At 44.1% G+C, this 24,778-nt stretch overlaps 1 protein-coding gene across 17 annotated transcripts in view; it reads right to left on the bottom strand.

Annotated features, from left to right (window-relative positions):
- The window catches only part of RBFOX2 (RNA binding fox-1 homolog 2), a 250,700-nt gene that overhangs the window by 89,278 nt on the left and 136,644 nt on the right, over positions 1–24,778 (bottom strand). The window contains exon 1 of one of the 17 annotated variants that reach the window (XM_034777772.1): positions 12,911–13,133. The exons of the other annotated variants lie outside the window; for them this stretch is intronic. Within the exon in view, the coding sequence (XP_034633663.1) occupies positions 12,911–12,937 (27 nt within the window). The 5' untranslated portion in view covers positions 12,938–13,133. Of the gene's footprint in view, positions 1–12,910; positions 13,134–24,778 lie in introns of those variants that run through there. 17 annotated transcript variants of the gene reach the window in all.

Raw genomic sequence — 24,778 nt, 5'->3', positions numbered from 1 at the left:
CTCCATGCATCCAGACTGATGGCACTTTTGAGGAACTAAGCTTTGCTTTCTTTCCCCAAAATTGTGGGATGAGTTTACTGAATTTTAATACTCCCAAAATGGCCACAGATTGTGAACAGTACAGCTCCGCCAGCACACCTTAGTCTAACCTGTCACCCCCTTTCTATTCCAGTCCTTTCCAGAAGCAGATGTAAAACAGCGGGCTTACAAGAAGAAGAGGCTTACAAGAAGGTCTGTACTTGTGGACATGGTGGATAAAAAAAATCTTTTTATTTTTAAATAAAAACAATTTAAATTTAAATTAAATACTTTTTTCTTTTGAAATAGAAATCTATGTTAAGGTCTAAACTTACGATCATCTATTACAATAATTTAACTAAAGATACTATTAAGCAGAATGTATACTTTTGCTGCCAAAGTTTTAAAGAAAGTCAAACCATTGAATTGGTGGAAAGTCACTGGCTACACAACTGGAACCACAATTTGCTGAAGTGCTAAAACCTGCATTTGACAGCAATAAGCTTTTCTGCAAGTGCAGAGAGAATATTTTCTTCATTTCAGTTTATTCAGCTAATTCAGTTCAATGCACAGTTCATTCCAAGTTAAGAACTCATTGGCAGAGAAAAAGCAGGAAAGCTTGTTTTCCTCTTCCAGTCTATGAATAAAAATGAGGTGTAAGAGGATGAGATCTATTAGTTCTAAAATCTTAAAAGACATGATGACATGGGGGGGGAGGGATAGCTCAGTGGTTTGAGCATTGGCCTGCTAAACCCAGGGTTGTGAGTTCAATCCTTGAGGGGGCCACTTGGGAATCTGGGGCAAAATCAGTACTTGGTCCTGCTAGTGAAGGCAGGGGGCTGGACTTGATGACCTTTCAAGGTCCCTTCCAGTTCTAGGAGATGGGATATCTCCATTATTATTTTTTTTTATCTATTGAGTTCATTAACTACAGGTAATTATTATTATTGTTATTGTTGTTTTGTATTATTGTAGCACCTAGGAGCCCTAATCATGGCCGAATCCTTTTTTTAAAATAATTTATTTTAAAAGCAAAACATGCGTTGATAAACCTTTTTTATGTATTCAGTGCATTTAAGGTACTTTCATTTAAGTAATAAAAAACATTTTAAAATGCTGTTTTTGTGCATTTTAATTGAATTCCAATTTCAATCCAAATAAAACGTGACACAAATGACTAAAAATTAATCTAAATAAGAAATGCATCATTCACAATTTTCTAACATAATAAACGTGTAAAAATTCAGAATCTGAATAAATGTACAGTAAGCCATATTGCTGATTAAATAAATGTGTATCACTAGATACAGTAGATCCTCCTGGTTAGCAAAAAGTAGTACCCAATTTTGTTGTAAAGACTATATTTAATTGCAAATCAACATGTTTTAATGGTCATCAAGTAATGAGAAATCAACCTCTATTTAGGAAAATAATTTAAAAGTACAAATGTAAAACAAGACTAAAATTGATTATTTAAATCAATCCACCCTGCTTGTGGAAGATCAACTTTCAATCCAGGAATTAAATATTGACATTTATTTGTATGTATGATTCTCCAAATACACTTAAGATAACATGGGATGACCTAATATACTGCTTTTATATCTTCCCTCCCGTCGACTTACCTTACTCTTCTCGTCGGGGTTAGAGTACAGGGGTCAACTGGAGAGCAATCTGCTATCGATTTGGTGGGTCTTCACTAGACTCACTAAATTGACTGCCAGTGGATCGATCTCCGAGCATCTCCCAGCTGTAGTGTAGATGTAGCCTAAGTGGTGTTGCTATACTGCCCATCTCTCTCTTACCTCCCAGAGCTGGATGGTTTCTTAAGGATGAGTCTTATGCCTGGTCTATTTTCAAAGTTGCACCACTTTGCCTAAAGCTACAATTTTAAACTGATACAAAACACACTGTGGGCACTCTTAATTCAATTTAAACCTGGTTTATTTAGATTTAGCTTAATTTGGTAAAACCAGGCCTTCAGAATGCCTAAGGCCTCTGTAGTTTTGTCTGCATTTGTCTATCTAATATGCTTACTATTGGGTAATCCTGCCCTCTCAACATTTATGGCACATCAACCTGAAATATCTTGGAAGTTCTGGGATTACTACAGAAAACGGGGATCTAACCTCTTCCACAGACAGGACTCAATTCTCAGCACAGTGACATAGTGAATATCGGCAGGGCACGGGATCAAAAAATAGCTTTAAACTACTTTTGCATTCACGATATTCTTGAGCCATTTGGGAATTGACTGGGCCCTGATATGAGGGTCTTTACTGCTGCTCTAACTTAAAGCTCATGGGAATAGGGTTGCCAGGTGTCCAGTTTTCGACCAAAACACCCAGTCGAAAAGGGACCCTGGCGACTCCGGTCAGCACTGCCGACCTGGCCATTAAAAGTCCGGTCGGTGGTGCTGAGGATCTAAGGCAGGCTAGTCCCTACCTGTCCTGGCAATGCGCTGCGCTCCAGAAGTGGCCAGCAGGTCCAGCTCCTAGGTAGGGGGCCCAGGAGGCTCCATGCACTGCTCTTACCCACAGGCACCACCACCCCCTGACCTCCTGCCTAGGAGCCGGACCTGCTGGCCGCTTCCAGGGCACAGCGCGGAGCCAAGACAGGCAGGGAGCTTGCCTTAGCCCCACTGACCAGGAGCCGCCCAAGGTAAGCCCACACCCCAAACCCGGAGCCCCCTCCCACACCCAGAACCCCTCATTTCTGGCCCCACCCTGCAGTTAGAGTCCTCACCCACTCCTGCACCCCAACCTCCGCCCCAGTTCAATGAAAGTGAGTGAGGGTGGGGGAGAGCAAGCCACCGATGGAGGGGGAATGTAGTGAGTGGGGGTGGGGCCTCAGGGAAGAGGCGGGGCTAGGGTGTTCAGTTTTGTGCCATTAGAAAGTTGGCAACCCTACATGGGAAGCAGAGAACAGTCAGAGCACAGTGTGCTTCCCACCATACCCACTCCTCAACTCTGATCAGCCCTCTTTCCTCCCTGTCCTCTACTCCAGGGACTACACTCATGTAGCTCCCTTACATGGAGGGAATTCCCCATAGTAAAGTTCTGTCCCTTTACACTGCCACAATGACATGGAGGGGCTTCAGCTTAGCAGAAAATGAGCCTCACAAAGTTGCATTTGGTAAATACAGCAAGGTGAAAGATGGTGTTTAAAGACACAGAAAGAAAAATGAAGAAAACTTACACCAACATAGTGTGAATTAAATACAAACAGTTGAACACCAAACAAAGCTAACATTCCACAAAATCTCACCAGTTCACAGGGAGTCAACAAGTTCCTGGATCCCTCAAGAGCCACCTTCCCCTCTCCTATTGTCTACTCTAGTCAGTCTGGAAGAAGTTGCTTGTAGGAAACCATGGATATCAAATTCAGCCTATTCAAATGGCTAACTTTTGTTCCTGTCTATACTACACTTTCCAATTAGCTCTACAGAGACAGATCTTTCTCAAAAAGGGGGCTGGTTGAAAAACAAATGCCTTTCCCACTTCCTTAACTGTGCTGACTTTGAATAGCGTGTTCTGTTTTGGTCACCTCACTTCAAGTGTTACATAGGACACAACAAAAACAAGAAAAGATCCAGAGGACAACAAAACAAATTAAAGACAACATAGGGATATGTGCCCTATACAGGATTGATGCTGTCCAAAAAAAACCTTAAGTCCACTCTTAGGTGAGCCTCTCACACTCCTTGCAAATATTTTAAGCCTAGCTATGACTTAGGGATTGGAGGGTGAGATAGGCTTTTATACAAGGAGAAGATAAAAAACTGGAAGATGAATCTGAGTGGTATTGTATGTACTGCTTAAGTCAAACTTTGATGTCTAAAACTCGATCAATCAAAAACAGTCATCTGGAAGTCAAATTTGCTCTCCAAAATTTGGAAACTTCATGGGACCAGGGCCTCACCATGCACAACTCCTAAAGTCTGCAGGACCAGAACTTCAAAATCTATGAACCTTAAGGAAGTAGGATGGCTCTAACTGCACTCAGGCTTCCTCAACCTAAGTGTAGCCCTTAAAGGTTGCTAGCTAGGCTGACATCCCAATTACCCTAAAGTTGTAGTGTCCCCTTGCACCCTCAGATAACTGGATTGTACTTTACAGGCAATATACAGTACTTTGGGACTACAGTAGGACCTCAGAGTTAAAACTGACCAGTCAACTACACACCTCATTTAGAACCAGAAGTACACGATCAGGCAGCAGCAGACACCCCAAAAAAAAAAAATATATATATATATATATATATATATATACACACACACACACACACACACACACACACACACACACACACACACACACACAGAGAGAGTACAGTACTGTGTTAAACATGAACTACTAAAAAAATTCAGGGAAAGCAGCATTTTTCTTCTGCATAGTAAAGTTTCAAAGCTGTATTAAGTCAATGTTCAGTTGTAAACTTTACAAAGAACAACCATAACGTTTTGTTCAGAGTTAGAAACATTTCAGAGTTATGTACAACCTCCATTTCTGAGGTGTTCGTAACTCTGAGGTTCTACTGTATTTGAGGTAAAAGTAATTATAGGTTGTCTTGAAAACATTAGATTTGTATTGGTAAATGTTGATAAATGCCAATTTCCCTATACACACAAACCAATGAAAATATGTTTCCATCAATAATCAAAATTTACAAATAGGCAAAGTAAGAAAAATCTGCTTGAGAACTTTCAGTTTTCTTTAAGAATATTTGTGTTTATTTTGACGTGTGATGTTGATAATTTGTGTTTTAACAGTTATAAAGCTTTAACTTTTTGAATCCATGCCTGTCATTAAATAATTAATATTTGACACCCCCCACTGCCTGACCACCACCACCCATAATTTCCCACAACTGTGAACATTTATATGGATAAACTTGGAAATGCTTAACACACATATTATTGCACAACTGGAAATGTAAAATGATACAAATAGAAAAAACAATTAAAAGTAAACTATTATCCATCAAAATTATTTAAAATATAAAAATTAAATTTTGCCAAGCCCAATTATAGGCAGGGCTGGTACTATTGCCTATTATTAAGGTTGCCCAACACTTTCCATTATCAGGCCCTGTCTTCAGTTACTTATAACTTTGCCAAACTAACTGTTTGAAGTTTTCCATGCCACGTGTATGCCTCAGACTGAATTTCTGTGAAAGTTTCAGCCAAAATTGTTCAGCTAATGCTGAGAAAAAGGCTAGGGGAAACCATGTTGTTCTGCCCAATTTAAAAAATTCTGGTGACCCTTTCTTTGACGAGACATAGCACCCCCATGCTGGGAAGCAGGGCACTTTGGCGGGGGAAGGCCTTTGTGTCAGGGATGTGCCTTTTCTAATCCTTTGAAAATCCACCCAAATTTGGCCAAATTATAATCCTTTGGGGCGGGGGGGATCACAGTTTGCACATGCTGATTTGAGAATTCTTAGATTTTAGCAGCTAAATTCCTTAAAGATTCCATCTGCAATAGGCATGCTCCAGCCTGGAGCAGAGCAGGACTTTCACTGCAATTGCAGCTCTCGACTGCTGCAGGCCATATGCTGGGTCTGAGTCCAGTTCAGAGATAGCAGGGGAGACTGTCTTTCCTGTGTTCTCCTTGACCCTTCTACTGGGCCCAGACAGAGTGGAGAAGGAAGCTGCCTTATTAGAGTGCAGAAGGGGCAAGAGCCAGATCTGCCGGGGGGAGAACAAGGGAGGGAGAGTAGATTAGTACAAGGAACCAGAGGATGGCAGACAGAGTTGCGGGGGGAAGACCGAGACTGGCTGAGCAAACAGACTACGACTGGAGTCACAGTGAGAGACTGGAGCTGGGAGTCCGGCAAGGAGACTGGGACTAGGAGCCTGGGAAGAGGAGAGACATATTGCAATTGGACAAGGAACCCAGAGAAGGAGATTGGAACTGGAAACCAGTAGGGATGGGGAATGTGGGCCGGTGGGTGAGAGAGCCCTCTGGTGACCGGAAGTGGGGTGGAGGAGAAAGAGATTGGATGAAGGAGTCAGGAGGCGGGGAACTGGGACTGGCTGGGCAGCAGGGACTGGGATTAGTAGCCAAGGATGGGGCAGAGACAGGACTTGGATGTGGATAGGTTGGAGGGGACAAGGCAGAAGGGGTCATGGTTGGGGGAATAAGCAGAAGAGTCTGCGCCCACTAGAGCCCCCTCCCCTCTGGAGCCTGGAACAGAACCCAAGATTCCTGAATCTCACCATTCCTGTGCTGTCAGCAAATAGCTATGAAACCCACTGGCAAAGCCTGTGTCTCATTTCCCTCTAGTGTTGGTCCACCTACTACTGGTATCAGTTACTCCCTTAGCTCAAGTGGCAGAGGTCTGGATGGTAGATCTAAAGGTTCCAGCCACGCGGATGATCCATTTTTGCATCAATATGATGCCACATGATGGAATTTTGTTGGTTTTTTTTTTAAAACCCTTCTCTCTCTTTTCTGGGGAAAAAACTGTATGAGATCATGTAGCCAAAGACTGTTTCATAATGCATACTGCACAAGGGGGCCGAATTAAGTTTGCACAAACAACCTTAATTCTGGTATGTCCTGATTTTTGAGTGCTTGACTTTGCAACCTTAATATTGTTCTTTTAACATTGTTTTTGTGTGCAATATTAATCTGAATTACATAAACAGACTGAATTTGGTAAGGCGAAAAGAAATAAGACATTTATAAAAAGCACACTGTCACTTAACAGGCTCGATATTTGTCCTAACTGGTTTCTTTTCCATCTATTTGCAAAGTCCATTCGAGTCTTTATTTTTCAAAAAGGTTTCAATGCTCTTTTTTCTAGAAGAAAACAAGTCAGCATTAGTAGCTCTCGTGTCTGCAAACAACCCTACAGAAACAATATATGCAACTCCCGCTCTCACAAACCACAAACCAGCATTCACTAGCAAGCCAACAAAAAAAAAAAAAATCTGCACAGCACAGAGATCATAGATAACCCTACAACAACAAATCAGAGCAGTTTCACATAATGTAGACGGAAAATAGATTTAGTGGGAAGGAAAGATTTCTGTTTTCAGATTCCAGAAAAAAAAAAGAGAAATAGGGAGAGCACCTGACTACATTCCTTTTAAATTTATGAGTTTTTTTTAAACAAGCAAACTTCTTCCATCTGTGTGCCCACCATGAGGCCATTTGATTGCTTCTACTCCCTCTACTGAAACCCGAATTCTGTGGCCTAAGAAGCCAACTAGTAAACGGTAACGGTGAGGGTAAGAGGAAAGAAAAGAGAATAGAGTATACTACTTTGTTCTACAAACCCACAAATGAACAGATGCATCTCCCACTGAAATTGTCTCCAGAATCTGACACATGAGCACAATCGCTTTACCTGTAAAAGCTAGTTTGAAAATGGAGTTCATCCTCACACAAATGTCTGTTAGCCAGGACATTCTGCTCTCTCATTATTTTCTTCTGGCAGTAGTAGGTCCTGCTTTGCAGTAAGTAGATGTCCAATACTAATTCACTGAAATCCCACTCGTCACAAAGAACTCATGCTTTGTTCAAGTGGCCAAAAGACGTACAGAAGGCACCAAAGGGTCCTTATCCTCAAATGGCTCTTGCTAACTCACCACAGCCCAACGAGCAATACATTTAGATCTTTCACGTTGGGACCTCTTCTTGAAGTAATAACAAAAAGCAATACTTCGTATTTACATAGCACTTTTAATCTGATGACAATGTGTTTCACCATGAGCCTAAGAACCCCACTCTCCTAATTTGCTATCCTGGGCACCAATCACTGAGTCACCTTTGTCTTTCAAAGTAGAAATGTGCTAAATGAAATAGTTAATTCCTGAGACGGGGATCTGAGCAAATGGCACAGCTGTATCAAATTCCCTTTCCCACCACCTCACTGCTTAGAGATGATTAAATGCAGCGTCTGCCATCCTGAGGCTGCTAAGTGAGTGCCTGGAGCAGTTTGCACTCTGCTCAAATGCGCCTGAAAGTCCTCAGCTGGGTGGTGCAGAGAATAGGTTTTTCAATTCACTCTCTAGGTTCTGATAGGCCCCACTGATTTTTAAGTTCTTCCTCTAAATGCAATAAACACTCTTTAAAATATTCCTACACCTAAGGAAACAAACCAAAGGCCCATAAACACAGCAAGTCCCATTACTAGATTCCTCCTTGGGAGGTTCTGTTGGGGAAATGACCTGCTAGGACTCCTATTCTCACTCACACGTGTGCGCATGCACACACATACACATCCCTCCATTGCCAACATTGTCTCTGCAGCATTTGAAAAAAGTCCTAGGAGGACAAACCAGGGAAAATGAGGAGAGACAAGGAAATGCCACAGGCACAGAAGCAGTGGAAATTTAAACGGGCACCCTTTTCAGAATAAAAAGAAAACCATGAACATGAGCCCTAGCGTGAAGAGAAGTACAAAGGCTTTCAGATAGTCTGTGCACATGGTGAAAGGGACTCCAAACCGAACAGCAGAGAAGAGAGCTTGCCCAGGGGAGATGGAGACGCCATACAGCAAAAAGGTGCGGATGGGCTAGAAGAGAGAAACACACATCATCTAGGGAGGGGTGCTTGTGAAGGAACAGGGAGAATTTGGAACCATTCACCATACAAGAGGGGGAAAAGAGGAGTTTGGCAGCATACAACTCTCCTGAGGGAGAGGGAGAGAGAGAATCTCACCACACAGTGCAAGAGGAGGTAGAGTTGTCCTGGGATTGAGTCTTCCTTACAGACAGTTCAGACAAAGGAGGACAGTTTCATATAATAGAATGCACTGTTTATTTTTAGGTAGTACAAGATAGCCCTCCTTACCCGGCCTCCTGTCTCCACCCTGCCTAATATATAGCACCCGACTAATCCCAATAGAGGGTGCAGACAAAGGTGCATTTTATCTGGTCATTACTGTAAGGGTGGGTTGGGAGAGAGATTGAGGCAAAGGAATGAGATGGGCACAGAGAGAGGCCTTTAATGAGTCAGAAAGCTGCTCAGATTCAAATACGATCTCCATTTAAGGAGCTCTGCATTTGTTTTCAAAAAAAGCAGAGACTGGGTGAGCAACTTCTGGCTGCAGAAGGTTGTCTCTCAGACTGGCGCGGTGCGGGTCTGGAAAGCAAAGGGTTATAGAAGGGGGAAGGGAAGAAACAATCTCTGGAAAAAATGAGGCCGCTGCTAGTCCGTTTTAACAGGAACATAAATTAGTCTCAAACCCACAAACCCCACCACCTCTCTGAGTCCTGGACAGAGCGTAGTCAGTCAAGCACGTGCCAAGATAAACGGTCCTAGCTGGAGTCTCAGAGGGGTGCTGGGGGGAGGGGGCATGCTGGCAGAGAATGGAGTGAAGTCACTTCTGATGGTGTCACAAAATGGAGACTAGTAATCCCTACAAGGAGATCCAGGACTCTCACGAAAAGGAATACCAGACCCTCAGATGCTACTGCCTGTACCCGCCACAAAATGCAGAGCTGCCATCCCCTACCCCATGACATGTTAGAGAGAAAATGGGGCACTGCAGTTTGAAGAAAGCAGCTCTCTTGTGTCTGGCTTTAATTACAGCAAACATCCCCTCCCCCCACCTAGGAACAAGAACCGTGAGCAGGCAGCAGCCCAGGTGAAAGGCTCCATCCCTCCAAGCTACAGGGGAGTGGGGGGGAGCAAACAATGGAACGGGTGATTCATTACAAAGGAATACACTCCAGAATTGCCTGCTGCCACATGGGCTTGCTGAACTCCTTAAAGGGACAGCAGCCCCTTTTCTCTTTTCCCAGATGTTCAACACCTTCCCCCTCTCTCAGCCCTGATGGGAAACAGATTCTAAGGAAAATGCCAGCACGGCACAGGGCTGTCCAAGAGAGGGAGGGCTTTGTGTTTCACAGAAACTAGCAATCTTACCATGCACTGCAGAGAGAAAAGCCCTTTAACATATAATCTTTTCCTCTCCACCCAAGACTTTTCCTTTCATCTGCAATTAGCACATGACATACTGGGCCTGGTTTATACTCATTTTCACTGATTTAGGATTAAGGGAATCAGGGCACATTCTGCTAATGAACTGGAGCTCAAATTCTCATTAGCAATCTTGATTTCCTATTTTAAAAGCATATCAGAATCTCCTGTTTCTACCCATCACTATTTCTAGCCCCGATCTCCTCCCATTTTTGTCTTTTTAAATGGCCCATCATACATCTAATCTCACTTCCAGGGAGATTGTTCCCTAAAATACAGTAAACCAGACTACCTTGTTTTGAGATGTTCCAAAAAGCAGGTGTGCAGCAGATTGTGTGTGTAGTGCTGTCATATTCACACACACTAACTGCTATAAGCTTAACACAAATCACTTGCTTTTCATACATAAAGGTTCAAAGTCCCACTGGAATAAACAGGGCTTTCACTCACAGGCTTTGAACAGGGTCACTGCAATACACAGAACCAGAAACTCAGTAAGAATAACATGGGCGAGGATGCTATTCTGTATGCCCCGTTATTCTAGACCATATAACACCCCAAACCTGCAGCAAAGTAATATATAGGGCCAGACTATAAACAACCCATGCAGTCGCCCTAAAAGACAGCAGTACTTAATGGATGAATTTACCCCAGTGTTCCTACATTTGAGTAAATCGATACCAGTCAGTCGTTCAGAGACCCTCAGAGAAAGATGAAGCCTGAGCTTTCAGACCCTTCTGGTTATTTTAATTTGGATTTCTCTCATATCAGAATGTAAACATGCAACTTCCACCCAGCAAATGTATCCTTGAAATTACACACACTTAAGACATTGTAATTCAAGGTCAACCAAGACTAGTAATTCATGGGTTTGACGTCTTCTCCCACACGCCTGTGAATTAATGGTTCTTTGGGAAAGGCAATAGTCCAGACTTCCCTCATCTGGTTTATTAGGGTGTCCCCAGAACCCGTTGATAGGTTTATAATTTTTCTGTTTAACGTTGTACTACAAGAATCCCATACTTCCAAGCTTCTCCATGTCTCTATGCCAACGTTCCGTCTCAGGTTTTCTGGCCATATGCACACACTTACTGTGCACACTTTTAATTGGGGGCATAGGCACACACATGCACAACTGCACATATATACACACACAATATAGACCTAGACCATGTGCACCATAACTACACACAATAAGGACACATCACATACACATGAACATGGTAAACCCTCTTCCCACACATACAACCACACACACACACACGGAGGAACACAAGCTATGTACATACAACTGTACAATAACTGCACATTCTACAGGCACACTACAGCTACACACAACTGGACACTGACTGTTAAGACACCGTTTTAGGACCATTCGGTAACTAAATGGAGGCAGAAAGTCTCAGGAGATCACTAAAAGCCCTCTGCTAACAGAAAGCCCTGGTCTAGATGAAAGGGCACACTGATGGAGATGACGACTATGACAGTGAAAGCAGAAGAGGGGGATGGGGACAGGGAGCCCTGGAAAATGCCTTAGAGGAGACAGAGACCTTCCTATCTTTTAGCTATTGACAATCAATGCAAGGCGAGAGAGAATGAAGGGATCAAAACTGGTATCACCACTTCTTGTGGCTGTCTCATACTAAGCCAAATATCTATGAAATGTCCCCTTGCGGCGGGACAGGCACAGTCTCAGCAATGTTCATAACAAACATGTATCCAGTTAGAGCTAAGGGGAGTGAAGAATGGATGTGTATATGTGAAATTGGAATGTTTTCCAAATAATGCTGAGCTCCAAAGAAAAACAGCACTCACCAACCCCAGATCTGATGAAAAGTTCCCTCTGCTAGACCTCTCCTCCACCCCCACTCCCCTTGGGAATATCCCCCAAAGGTTTCCGGCTCTGCACAGCACTGCAGGGCATTATATAATGTCTAACGGTAAAGGATTCCAGCTCCTGCGATGCCACTTCCTTCCTCCTCCTCCTCTCCCTACGGTGGCGACTTGGCGATTCCATGCCCAGAAAATCCTAAAACAAGTAGTGGCCTTAAAAGGTGGGCACTGTCCAATTAAATCTCCTCACAGGGTGGGAGAAAGATGATGGTTCCAGACCCTGGGTAAGTTCCCTCACAAATGTCAGTTGCCCTCAACACGAGCACTTTCTCCTTCCTCAACTGTAATCAGTCCCATTCTCATTTCCACATCCCTTAAAGAAGGGTCCATCGCTTGGAGGGTAACCAGCAGAGCCACCTGAGGACGGGGATGTTTACCTTTCTGCTTGTCAGAAACAAGCCATTAAAATGCAGATTTAGCCTCTCTTGAAAGAAGATATACATATGCCCCCCATGCATTCTGCTCTCTAGAGGGCACTAAAAAGCTAGATTAGTTGTCAAAGACAAGGGGCTTCAAATCCCATGCCCAGTAAGTACGCAGAGGACCCCCATCTGCTGTGGCCTGTGCTGCCAACAGAGCCAAAAAATGAATCGCTCTCCACAAGATGCCCCAGCCATTGAGTGAAGGAGTTAAATTCCAGCTCCCAAGCCAAAATAGGAGAGGTGAAAGGGAGTGAGGTCCAACCCCCTAGTAATTCTCCTGTGAACCTGGAAAGCGAAGCCCCTGGTTTCATGGCAGTTCTGTGAGAATCCCTCCGTACCTCTGCAGTCCCTCTCCCTCCCTCTCAACATCAAGACAAAGAGGTAGACAAATCCCCACAGGGTCTTTCCTGAGCTGCAGCTGCACAGCACAGGAAACAGGAATCTGCTATGGAGCAGGGGTGGAGGGGTAGCCACACACACACACATACACACACACCATGCAGATCAATCGTCCTGCGGCTCAGAACACTAAAAGCTGCTTTTTCCAGCAGGCGAGAGCTCTGCAAGAAGCCTCTCAATTCCCGGCTATTCAGAGTTGCAGGGGGAGACAGCGCAGACAGCAGCAGGGAACACAACCCTTACCTGAGTTACCATTTTCTTTTTCTCCATAAACCAAACCGGAGTAAGAGACAAGTGGGAGGAAAAAAACCCTTCGAGATGGATATAGTAGAAGCTCCTTGGCTCTTTTCTTTTCACCCTGCCCTCGTGTGGCTCTTATGAGCTCGTGGGGTTTTCCCTTTCGCCCGTTTTCCTCCCTTTCTTCTCTAGTGTTTCTTCCTTTCTTTTCTCTTCCTCTCTGGCTGCCTCTCCCTCCCCCCCCCCCCCCGCCTCCAGCTCCCTCCCATATCTCAGCCAGATGGCTGATGGAAGCCCCACCCCCGAATGCCTAAGGTAATTAATCAGAGCAGGGTCCCGCCTCCTCCTCCATCCCCGCCTGGCCTGCTGACATATCCAATTCAGAGACACAGAGAGGCCTTTTGGAGACTGCGACTCTGGAAGCCAGTGTGCGCGCTCTGTGTGTGGGGCTGGAGGAAAGGGATGTGTGTGTATATGAGCATGTGTGCGCTCAGCTATTGGGTGTGTGCCCATGTAGGCAAGCAGAGATGCACCAGGAAGGTAGGCTAGTCACTGAAACAGAACAAACCGGAGAACTGCCCAGGGTGGTTTTCCCCTCAAGTACAATTTCTCTCACACCTGAAGGGCCCACAGCCCTGAAGGTTACAAATAATGTTGCAGCTGGCAATATGAAATATTTAATTACAGTCAGGCACATGCCTACAATGTTGTCTCATATTTCTAACGTGCCTAGATGTTGGTATTTAAGTGACAAGGATTCCCCACAATTACCAAGGCACAACTGCCAATACACACACTTCCTGAGTTGCGTCCCCTGTAGGGCCTGCAGAATCCCCATAAACAAATAGGGCAGAGGTGGCATTGAAAACTATCTGATCCTTAAATAATGGGCACATTAGGAAGATGAGAGAAAAATCTAGCAGTGTGGAAACAAAAAGTATTATACGGAACAAAACAAATCTTCTTTCCCAATATGACAAAATGTGACCCATGAAAGTGAAACTAAAATATTGTCTATGCCCACTTGTACCCATGGTTTCAAACAGCTCCATATTAGGCCAGGGAACTACCACTTCTATTTCACCAAGCCAGCCTGCGTCCTGGATCAAACACAGCCTGGCAACGGGCGATCACACCTGAAAAGCTATTGCCTGACCATCCAATACTTTTACATCACAGAAGTTAAAGTGACTGGATTAGAGATTACACATGAAACTGGATGCGATGCCAAAGAAAAAGTCTGCATTAATAGTATTTCCTTCATACTATGGACATCACTGAATTCTTTCCCAGGCTCCTCCATCTATCTTAGGTGTTTATTTGGCCCCCTTAGCCACAGTAGCTGAGTGCCCCACAATTTTTAACATATTTATCCTTCCAACACCCCATGTGAGATACCATAATCCTCCTTTTACAGAAAGGGAACAGAGGCAGAGAGCAACTGATTTGCCCAAGGTCACACAGGGAGTCTGCAACAAGTCGAGAATTGAACCTAGGCCTCCCAAATCCCAGATTAGTGTCAACCACTGAACCATCCGCATCCTTCCTTATCATTGTACCACTTTCACATCTCCTCAAGAATAAAACCAACAGAGCATCAAATCCCTTCCAAACCACCACAGGCACCGACTCCGTGCATGCTCCGGGGCTGGAGCACCCACTTGGAAAAAATGGTGGGTGCTGAGTACCCACCGGCAGCCTCCCCATCAGCTCCTGCCTGCTGGTGAGCCCTGCGGATCAGCACCTCCACCCTTCCTCCCCCTAGGGTGACCAGATATCCCGATTTTATAGGGACAGTCCCGATTTTTGGGTCTTTTTCTTATATAGGCTCCTATTACCCCCTACCCCCGTTTCGATTTTTAACATTTGCTGTCTGGTCACCCTACCCCCATCCACCGCAAACAGCTGTTTGGCGGCATGCAGGGAGGCTGGGAGGAGGAGCAAGGACATGGCGCGCTTGGGGGAGGGGCGGAGCAGGAAGATGCAGGGCGGGGGTGGGGCGGCATGGGGGTGGGGCCTGGGGCAGAGCCGGGAGTTGAGTATCCCCCCGGTACTTTGGAAAGTTGGCGCTTGTGAAAGCCACTCCTTTAAACAAAATAGCTTATACCCAAGGCCCCATGCACTCTGATACAATGGGAGCAAATTCCACTGAAACAACCTCTAAATCCTGCAGCAATATTTGTTCATTCTTTCATCCCCATCCATTCACCTTCATGCTAACACACACAATTACGGCTTACGGTTGGAAAATACTTTTTTCTTTATCCTCCCACACTCTCAGGTACATAGGGCATCCACCAGTTTCCACCATTTATTTTGGCTTCTGCTGGTCTGTTTGGACTTCTGAGTGTCATACTGATGCATTTGGCCTCTCTCTCTATTGTTCTTTATGTTTCTTTAGATCACGTTTTTTTCTCCTTCCAGGCGGCATCCAAATCATCACTTGATGTGGAAGTCATGTCAGTGGCATCCATAAAGCATGTCCTAAATGTGTTTATCATCATCTTATTGCCATGTTTGATGCTTTAGGTTGGTTTGCTCTACTTAGAATTTCTGACCTTGCAAGAACCTCTTTCCATTGTACTCTGAAGATCTTCTGGAGGCATTTACTTAGAATAAGTTGATCTTCTCTCGGTTGTAGATTTCAATGACTCTGCTCCATATGGAGAACAGACATGATGCCAGTATTAAAAATTCGTATCAGCGCCCATTATGCTACTTTTCCAAATCTTTTCAAGTTTATGAAAGTTGTTTGCTGCTTTTGAGATTTGTTGATATATAACTTTGTGTCACCATCATTGTACATCTCACTCCGTAGATAAGTCAGTCATTTTACCTCTTCTAGTGTCTCTCCGTCTATCCTGATGGTTGCTTTTGGAACGCTAATAACTATTATATATATTGTGTGTACACACACACAGTCTTCCCATTGATAAACAAACCAACCTGTTCTGCTATGCCTGCCAAAAGCTGGGTCTTCTCTTCCATTAAGCAATGTGTTGAACTAAGCAGGACGGTATCATCAGCAAAATGAGGTAATCCAATTGTGCTTTATCACTTGTCTATAAAATTCTTCATTTGCCTTCTGTTGTCACTTTCCTCATGACATAGTCAATGACCAGTGCAAACAACAGTGTTAACAAAATACACCCTTGCTTTATTCAAGGTGTCACTGCAAACCATTGGCTAATGTTACCATCTCTAACTGTACATTCAGCACCATCGTATCGATAACTAATTATTCTAATGACTTTTGCTGGTATTCCATAATATGCCATAATTCTCCAGACACTGTTTCTGTGTACACGGTCAAAGGCATTCTGGAAATCTATAAAATTGATCTTAAGAGGTGCTCGCTGCTCCACACTTGGTTTTATAATATGCCTGAAAACAATATGGTCTGTACATGATCTCAATGGTCTAAAAACTGATTGTTCCTCTGTAAATTGGAGATCTATTTTTCTTGATACATTGAAGGATGATATTGCATGTGATTCTTCCCAGGTATTGAAAGTAATGTGATTCCTCTCCAGATGTTGCCATTCGATAGGTCACCCTTCTATGGCAATTTTACTCTAAGGCCTCTCTTCCCCTGGGTTGGGATCTTTTCTTCATTCCATATTCTAGCCAAAAACACAAATCTGGAGGGTTGTTTCATCACTTGCTTTGAACATCTCTCTTCCACTATTGTTGTCTGTCTTCTCCAGCTGCTTTCCCATTTTTGAGTTTACTGATGACTTTTCTAATGCCTTCCATTTTAATATCACCTAAATCAATATCAAGCTCTAGTGGTAAGTCTTCATCACATATTTCTAGTAGTTTGCTTGGGCTTGGTCTATTTAAAACAACCTGAAAATATTGTGACTATCTTTTCCTTTGTTGTTCTTCTGTACTAAGAGTCTACCTATTTGCATCTTTCATAGGGCCTCCGGTCTTGCTAAATATTTCTGTTAGCTGTTTGATTGTCTTATACAAGGTAATATGGCCACCTCTTTGGCTAGTATCTTCAGCCTCTCAATAATTTCTAGCAATACATTCCCTGTATCCCTCCTGGCTCTCCTTTCTCTGTCTCATATAGAATTCTGTATTCTTGCTATTTTACTCCTGGGGGAATTCTGCAACAAAAAATTAAAAGTTCTATGCACAATATTTTAAAATTCTGCATATTTTGTCAAAATAACACAATATAATCACACAAGTTTCAATTATTTTTGGTCATTTATTTCAAAATACCTGTAACAATACAGACAGCAAAAAAAGATTCAGGAAATGTTTATTGACAAATAGATTCCTTACTAGGCATATTTATACACAACACTGAGTAATAATTCATTTAAACTACAATAGAGAACCGTATTTCCCACACCCCTCAGAAGCAGTGCAAAGGCTTGGGGGAGTCAGGGGTAACAGAGGAGCTGAGGGAGGGGGAAGTAAATTGCTGGAAAGGAGCCTGGGTATGAACTTGGGAGGGCTGTTGGGTATGGGTGGGAAAAGTATGGAACAGGATTTTTTGGAGGGGGCGGGGGAGGGGAATTGTTAGGGAGCTTCCCCCATGCAGACCCTGGCTGACCCCTAGCCTCTCCCATTCAGTCATGCCCATCTGCCTCTGTCCCTATGTATTCCTACACCCCATGTGTCCTTGCACCCCCTGTTCACGTGTCCCACCACCTCCACTCAGATACCCACTCCCCCATCCCCATGTGTCTCTGTGCCCCCAACTCAGCCACTCCCCTGTCCCCATGTGTCTCTGTGCCCCCACTTAGCCACCCCGTCCCTATGTAGCTCTGCATCCCCTCCCCTGTCACCATGTGCCCCTGCATCTCCCTCCCCTCTGTGGCCCTGTGCCTCCACTCCCATTCAGCCCCTGCCCCAAGTCTGTCCTCTCCCACTAGCCCTAATGAGCCCATGTCTGACCACCATCCCCAGCACCCCACGCTGTCTGCCTCCAGGGCCGGCTCCAGCATTTCTACCACCCCAAGCAAAACAAAAAACAAAAAAAGCCGTGATCGGCGGCGGCAGGTCTCATAGAGGGAGTGAGGGACCTGCCACCCCCGAACTGCCGCAGGTGCCGCCCCTCTCCCTTGGCCGCCCCAAGCACCTGCTTGTTAAGCTGGTGCCTGGAGCCGGCCCTGTCTACCTCCCCATAGCCCCTGTCTCCCCACTTAGCCTAACAGGTGCTGCGAAAAAGGCAGGCTCTCTCTCTTCCCTAGCTGGCAGGGAGCTGCTGCTTTGTTCTATTGCCACAGCGCCCTCTTGTGGGGAAAAGATGGAACTACAGCAACATTTCAGCAGAAGCTTTTTTCTGAACAAAAAATTAAAAATATGCATAGCTCATTAATTATGCAGATACGCAGTAGCATAGAATTCCTCCAGGAGCACTATTTGCTTGTCTCCTCACATATCTTAGCATACATGTGTTTTTGCTTGGTATTACTTTTCTTTTCCACTGCTGCCCAAGTAGCATTGCTAATCCATTCTTCCCCTTTGGATTTCATTGTTACTAGAGCTATCTTTGCACTTTCTAGATAGCACAAACTGAAGTACAGTGTATCAATGACTTTGTTTCATCTGTTGATTCCATTAGAACACTGAACCTGTTCTTCAGCTCAAGCTGAAAAGCACTTGAGTTTGAATCTTAACTGCGCACTGTTGATGCGTGGTCTCCTTTTAACCTTCTTCATCCTCTAAACTGATCTTCAATTTAGCAATATAAAGCAAATACATTGACCAAAGAGCTGTAAACCCTTCCTAAAATGCAGAAATGATCCATCTGGTTCTTTGTAGTACCATCTGGGGAGTTCCATGAAGAAATATTGTTCCACCCTACCACTAGTTATTCACATTTCTATTAATCGTTCACCATTTTGGTTCATGTCCAAACCCCTGCTGCACTTGCCCATAACTTTATTCAACCCATCACTGTTGCTTCCAGCCTTTACAGAAAAATCACCCATAATCACTACCATATCATGTTTATCATGGAAAATACTTATTGGAGTAAATTTCATCTATCATAATTTTTGAGGGGGTTTTGTTGTTGTCACTGTTATTTCCTATATGTGGTCTGGCTCCACTCCCCTGGCCTTGGCTCACACAATGTTGTCCAGGAGACCAAATTCAGAACCTTCTTCAAGTTTACCAGTGAAAGCGGGGATTGGAAGGGGGGAGAAAGACATGACATCTGTCTCCTTGGCTTCCTAGGTTTCTGCTGCTGCACTGTTCTTCAAGCTGCCTAGCTCACCAACCTACACTACTTCTGGGTGCTCTGGCTTCCCCACCATTACTGCTTGCTTGAGTGGAACAGTGCCTGAAGCATGTACTGTAACCCAATTACCTCCCTCTCACAAATAAAGTTGGAGAGCAAGAGGCAGCTGTTGGCAGGCACATCCCGGCAAGGCAAGGAGGCAGAAAACAAAATGTCAGGGGGGCAGTTGCAGGAAAATGGTGAATTCTATGACATCTTGGAAAAGAACCAAACTCCATGGCTGCGGAACTCTTGAGTCTGAGGGCCTTGACTGAGGTGAATAGGGCAGTTCATGCCTCTCAAAGCTATTGTTTCAGGATGTCTGCAGACTCAAGCAAACAACATTACACTGGTTTATACTTCGTTTGGATTTCCAAAGTTCTCTCTGCAACTGTAAAGGCTAGAAACAGATTTTCTTTAAAAGAAAGCTCAGATTGTGGAGCACAATTTTGGCAGTTATCTATAACCAGACAATCTTACCTAAAATTAGAAACTCAGCCTCAGAATTTAACATTTCAGCATAACAAATATTCCCCAAGTTCTCTGCCTCAGGCAGAAGCTTGAGAGAAGAGATTGGCTTAAAATGGGCTCTACTGAATCAATAAAAAAAAGTGTACTCCAAAATCAAAAGTCCTCTACTGAAAGCACCTTGCTGCCAGTCCCCAACATTTAAAAAATGTTAACATAGACACTTCAGCTGATTTAAAATATCGGGAAGGAACAGAGAGAGTAAGGCGATTTCTTGGTTAACCAGGTCGCAAAACACACAGGGATTTAAGGGTCAGTATCACACTCTGAATTGAACCTAGAAGTGAATAGGAAGCCAGTGCAGTCTGTGGAGCACTGATATAATATGCTACCTATGGCTATATCTGCTACATAAGCAAAAAAGACATATTCAGCACAAGCTACAGTTTCAAAGTGCTTCTGAACAGTCGCCTCATATACCATATTGCAATGTGGAGGTCACAAAAACACGGATAACTCACCCAGAGCCATGTCTGAGAGAAACGGTTACATTCAACATGCTAGAGATAAAGACATTTCCAAAGAAACACCACCACTGCAAATTCTACAAAGGGAATGGGGGCCAGACACCACTGACAGGAACAGAAACAAATCCAAATCGACCGCCTACAAATATTAAGAGTACTTGGTTTTCTGTGTACAGTCCTGTGTGAATCACAATTCACCATACATCTGTCCAGAATACTACCCAGGAAACCTAGAAAACAAACCCTGCCCCACTAAGTATAGTCAGCCTCCCAAACCCAATAGCCAGCTTGACTCGTGCATTTACTCTACTGTAACTCATAAGTCCATGATAGCTTGTAGTACACTGCAATAGATAAATCACAAGTATCGAACAAGTGAGGCGATGGTCATTTTTACAGTCAACTCAGAGACAAAGGTTCATGTGGTGGAGCCATTAAAACAAAGGGGTGGCAGCCCCAATCACCGGGGCAGTGTCATGCTTTTAATTCATTTAGATTTTCATCTTACAAATTTCTAGAGATGTTTGCTAACAAAACCAACCTCTGAAAACAACAACTGCTCATAACCCTGTTGTTCAAGTGCACTGCATCCTGTCACTTCCTTGGTACAACCACTTTACACATGCACCAGAACAAGCGGCACGCCCACAGTGGAGCCCAACTGCTGCCTTTACCTCTTACCCAAATGAACACTTCACAAGCTAGAAACTCTAATTCCCTTGTTTGGTATACATCCACCCTATCCACCATCTCTGCTCCTCCCTGACTGAAGAGGAATGCCACCCAAGGGCCAATGCGCTCTCTGGTGTGGCAAGAAAGGAAGGTTCTCTTTAGGGGTTTTGACCAATACAAACAAAAACAACATGTCAAATAAGAATCTAGTATAGAATTTCAAAAGTTTCGAGAAAGCTGTGGAGGTCAGGATCAGGCACACTAACATAGTCATTTCTCCACTGTGCTCTGCTGGAACCAGCAAGGGAGAACTTTATGTAAGATGAACAATGAAAAACAAGATCCATGGGATAAGTGGGTTTCATCCATTCACTCTGGTGACCAGGGTTCAAATACTGCTTTGTAGTCAAGTAAAGTAAGATTGGTGGGCCTCCACCTAGCATCTCATTTGTGCAAGCCACAGAACCACAACACAATTTAGCATAACTGGCTGCGGCAATCAGTCTCTACTTAGGAAAAACCCCAGGTTGAAAATACTGGGGATGCTGCTAGATGTGATAGAAGTGCACAAGCAGAGCTGTGTGGGAAGCTTACATAACACTTCCCTCCCCTACACCCAGCTCTGTATTATCAGATCCTCATTTCCTAGTCACCAAATTTATTAAAAATTTAAAAACCGAAACAAATCATATCTGGATACAAGCATGAATACGATACAAGGTACTTATAAGTTCTCATGATCTTGTGTGCATCTTGGTGCAAGTATGGGTAGGCGTGTATGCACTCGGAACTTCATTTTGGTGTTGGATAAACAGCATTCTAAAATAACCATGGGGAAAATTTAACCTGTCTGCCTCCATAGTGGCTAAACAGACATGCTTTGTTGTCCTACAGGGTCCTGCATTACACCGGGGCATTTCCGCCCAACCTTAAATTCCTTTATAACCTCAATGCATTTGACGACTTCCATCAGCCCACGTCATTCAATTCCAAGGGAAAGAGGGTTGGAGGAGAATGATTCGACTGCAGGTGACAAAGGTGAAGTCAGGCATTGAAATTACACTATGAACATTAATAAAGCAAGGGCTAACCTTTGGTTTGGATAACTGGTTTGCAGTTAAATTAGCCACCATGGTTGAAAGGCTAATATACCATAGATAGCAGATAGAATCAACTGCTGCTCTCCCTTCACTCCCCATTTCTTTACTTCAAGTGCCCCCAGGGTTAGTTTTAATTTTTTTTTGCTATCCCGGTAATTCCCCCTCGGTGGAGTGGAAAGAGAGCACACACTTCGATTTTAACATCCCATTACGTACATTTCTGTGCTGGCTCAAACTGAGATGGAACAAACCTGCCAGCTGGACCAGAGCCAGATAAAAAGTTTCAAGTGCAAAGAACCACATTTATCAGGGACAAATCTTAACAACCAAGAGAGAGACTTCTGGTGGTGGATTCTTTTCACGTAGCGTAATAAGAACCCCAATGCAAAATAACCTAACAAAAACACTGACTATTCAGTGGCCATCTGGGCATTGTCAGGGCACAGAATCTTCACCCATTGTTTGTTTGTTAAATTTTGTGGACGAATTTAGTGCTTGTGAAATTGAAGGGCGGCTGGAGCTGGCTAGATAGGCATGCTACAGAGTTTACCATTCTCCACATAGCTGTGCCAAAAGCATCTCAGTTCTGACCTTCTGCTTCAGAGCTCTTCAGGCACACCACAGGTCTGAGTAGCAGTACTCATTGATATTCCGGGCCCCGGCTCTTCCCTGAACACAGGACATGAAGCCTGTTTTAAAGTGGACAAATGTCCACTAAGTACTAGCCTGAAACCGTCAAGTTATCTCACCTACAGCCTAATGCAGACTTTAACCCAGATCTTCAGAAGTGAAAGGCGAATGCTCCACAAAGCCTAACAAAATCTGGTTAGTTACAAGTGAGGGGCGGGAGAAACAGCTCCCTCCGCTGCTTGCCATCTCTGAAATGGACTGCCGCCAGATGATGCAATGACTCACCCAATAAGAAAGACTCAGTTCACAGAGCATGAAGGTTTTATCAATTCAAAACTGCATCTGGAACAACTGAATCTCCAAAGTTTAATGCTAAACCCTTCAACAGGACCCCCATGCGGTAAAGCTCACAGTTCATGCTACAGCAAAGCTCAGTGCACAGCCCCTGAAAAGCTGAGGCCCAATTGGCATCACGTGGAGGAGCAGAGCTTAGAAGCCTATCACCCTTCCATAAAACACACACCTAAGCATATCTCAGGAATAAATGGAAAAGATGAAGAGGCTATTAATTTGTAATTGTTCCTGTGCTTACCTGGACAACTGGGTATTGATAATCCATACAATACACACCATACATAGCCAAAGATTCTCCAATTAAAGACCAGCTAGACAGAGAACTGGAAGCTCCAAATCTGGGTCTCCGTCTTGCAGTCTTATGCAAAGGACTCTGGCAGCACTGTGTAATGTTTGGCTCAGGACTCTGGGTCTACTCAGGTTGATACTGGCTCAGCTGAAAATGAAAAGGAGCTGCCTGATTCAGTTCAGATCAGCCCCCCTCTCCAGTGGTATCCAGCACTGCAGAGCCAAAGTGCACAGGGGCAGAGAGGAGGCTACTAAATTAGGATTCCTGAACTGAAAACTGAATCCTCAGCTGACAACTCTCCTGCAACTCAAGAGGGGAACATAGGCACTTTGCAGCAACAGACAGAGATGGGAGGAAGCAAGCAGCATTTAGGAAAGGGCATATGTTCTGGGCTTTAGGTGCGTCAGAAGGAAAACTCCCAATCCAGGACAGGGAAAAGCATATGGGACTGTTTCTCCCACTATTCCGAGACCCTTCTTAGTGTCCTAGGCAGGGACAGGTGCTGGGATTAGCATAGCACAACTCTTTGGTGATGCAGAAGGGGGGAGAAGAGAGAAGCCACATTGATATCTGCAGTGAAGGGATCTCTTTCATGGCAGAATACATGCTTGTATCATTTAACACTTCTCTCTCTGCATTAACCCAGGCGGAGACAGCTGCCGGAACCAGCACTGGGGTGGGGCGTGTGTGAAGGGAATGGGGCCCCAGCTCTGGGGCAACATGAATCCACTGAGAGGCCTTGAAACATGCAGAATGCATGCTCTCAGCTGTTCCAATCAAACTTGGGAGGATTAACTCTGGCTGTCAGCAAAGGGGATAGTGAGGGGTGGGGAAGCCGGCTAGGTCTGGAAACCCAGTTGCTCTTCCCGTTTTAGGAAACTCCCTTAAACTTTTCCAAACGCACACACATTCCTACAAAAGGATACTGGATGTGTAACTGACATGGACAGATGCAGAGTTAATCTGACAAAGGCCAACAGGTTCAGAAGTTCCTTTTAGAGCCCTGGATGCCATATGTGTTATCTGTAACCTGAGACCTGACCAGTGATTTAGAAGACAGAACATGGCCTGAAGGGGGGGAGGGGGGGGGGAGAGAGAGAGAGAGGGGGACACCTCCAGCAACAAAACACATGAAATTTCACTGAGTTCTACTCAAAATAAATAATCTCAATTTCAGACATGAACCCAATGGTTCAAAGATTTGGTTAACACTTAGAAAATAGTGAACAATTCCAAACTGCTCTTTGACTCCATGAACCCTCAGAGGTCAGTAACGGTATCCTTCACCTTGGAGGTTCAAAAACCGAGAAAGCTGAGGTGATCAAAAGCAGGGTCTACCTCAATTCCCGCTACTGTTTTAACTGGCTATGGATTTTTTTTCTACACTTCTGATCTTGAACTCTTATGAAGCATTGCTGTGCACTGTTAAATAGCTGCTATGTCCTACCTCTAAGGTGGCTGCATTTCCATGACTGGTGAAACGATTTCTGCATGATAGTTTTCATAGTAGTGACCACTATAGTTAAGGATTAGAATGCATCTCTTTATTTCCATCCTACCCTGTGTTTCAAGTATCTTATTTATCCCAAA

The sequence above is a fragment of the Trachemys scripta genome, chromosome 1, assembly GCF_013100865.1.
Source record: "Trachemys scripta elegans isolate TJP31775 chromosome 1, CAS_Tse_1.0, whole genome shotgun sequence".
Classification (NCBI taxonomy): domain Eukaryota; kingdom Metazoa; phylum Chordata; order Testudines; family Emydidae; genus Trachemys; species Trachemys scripta.
The sequence above is the reverse complement of the archived record's forward strand: the minus strand, read 5'-3'. Positions and strand labels throughout refer to the sequence as shown.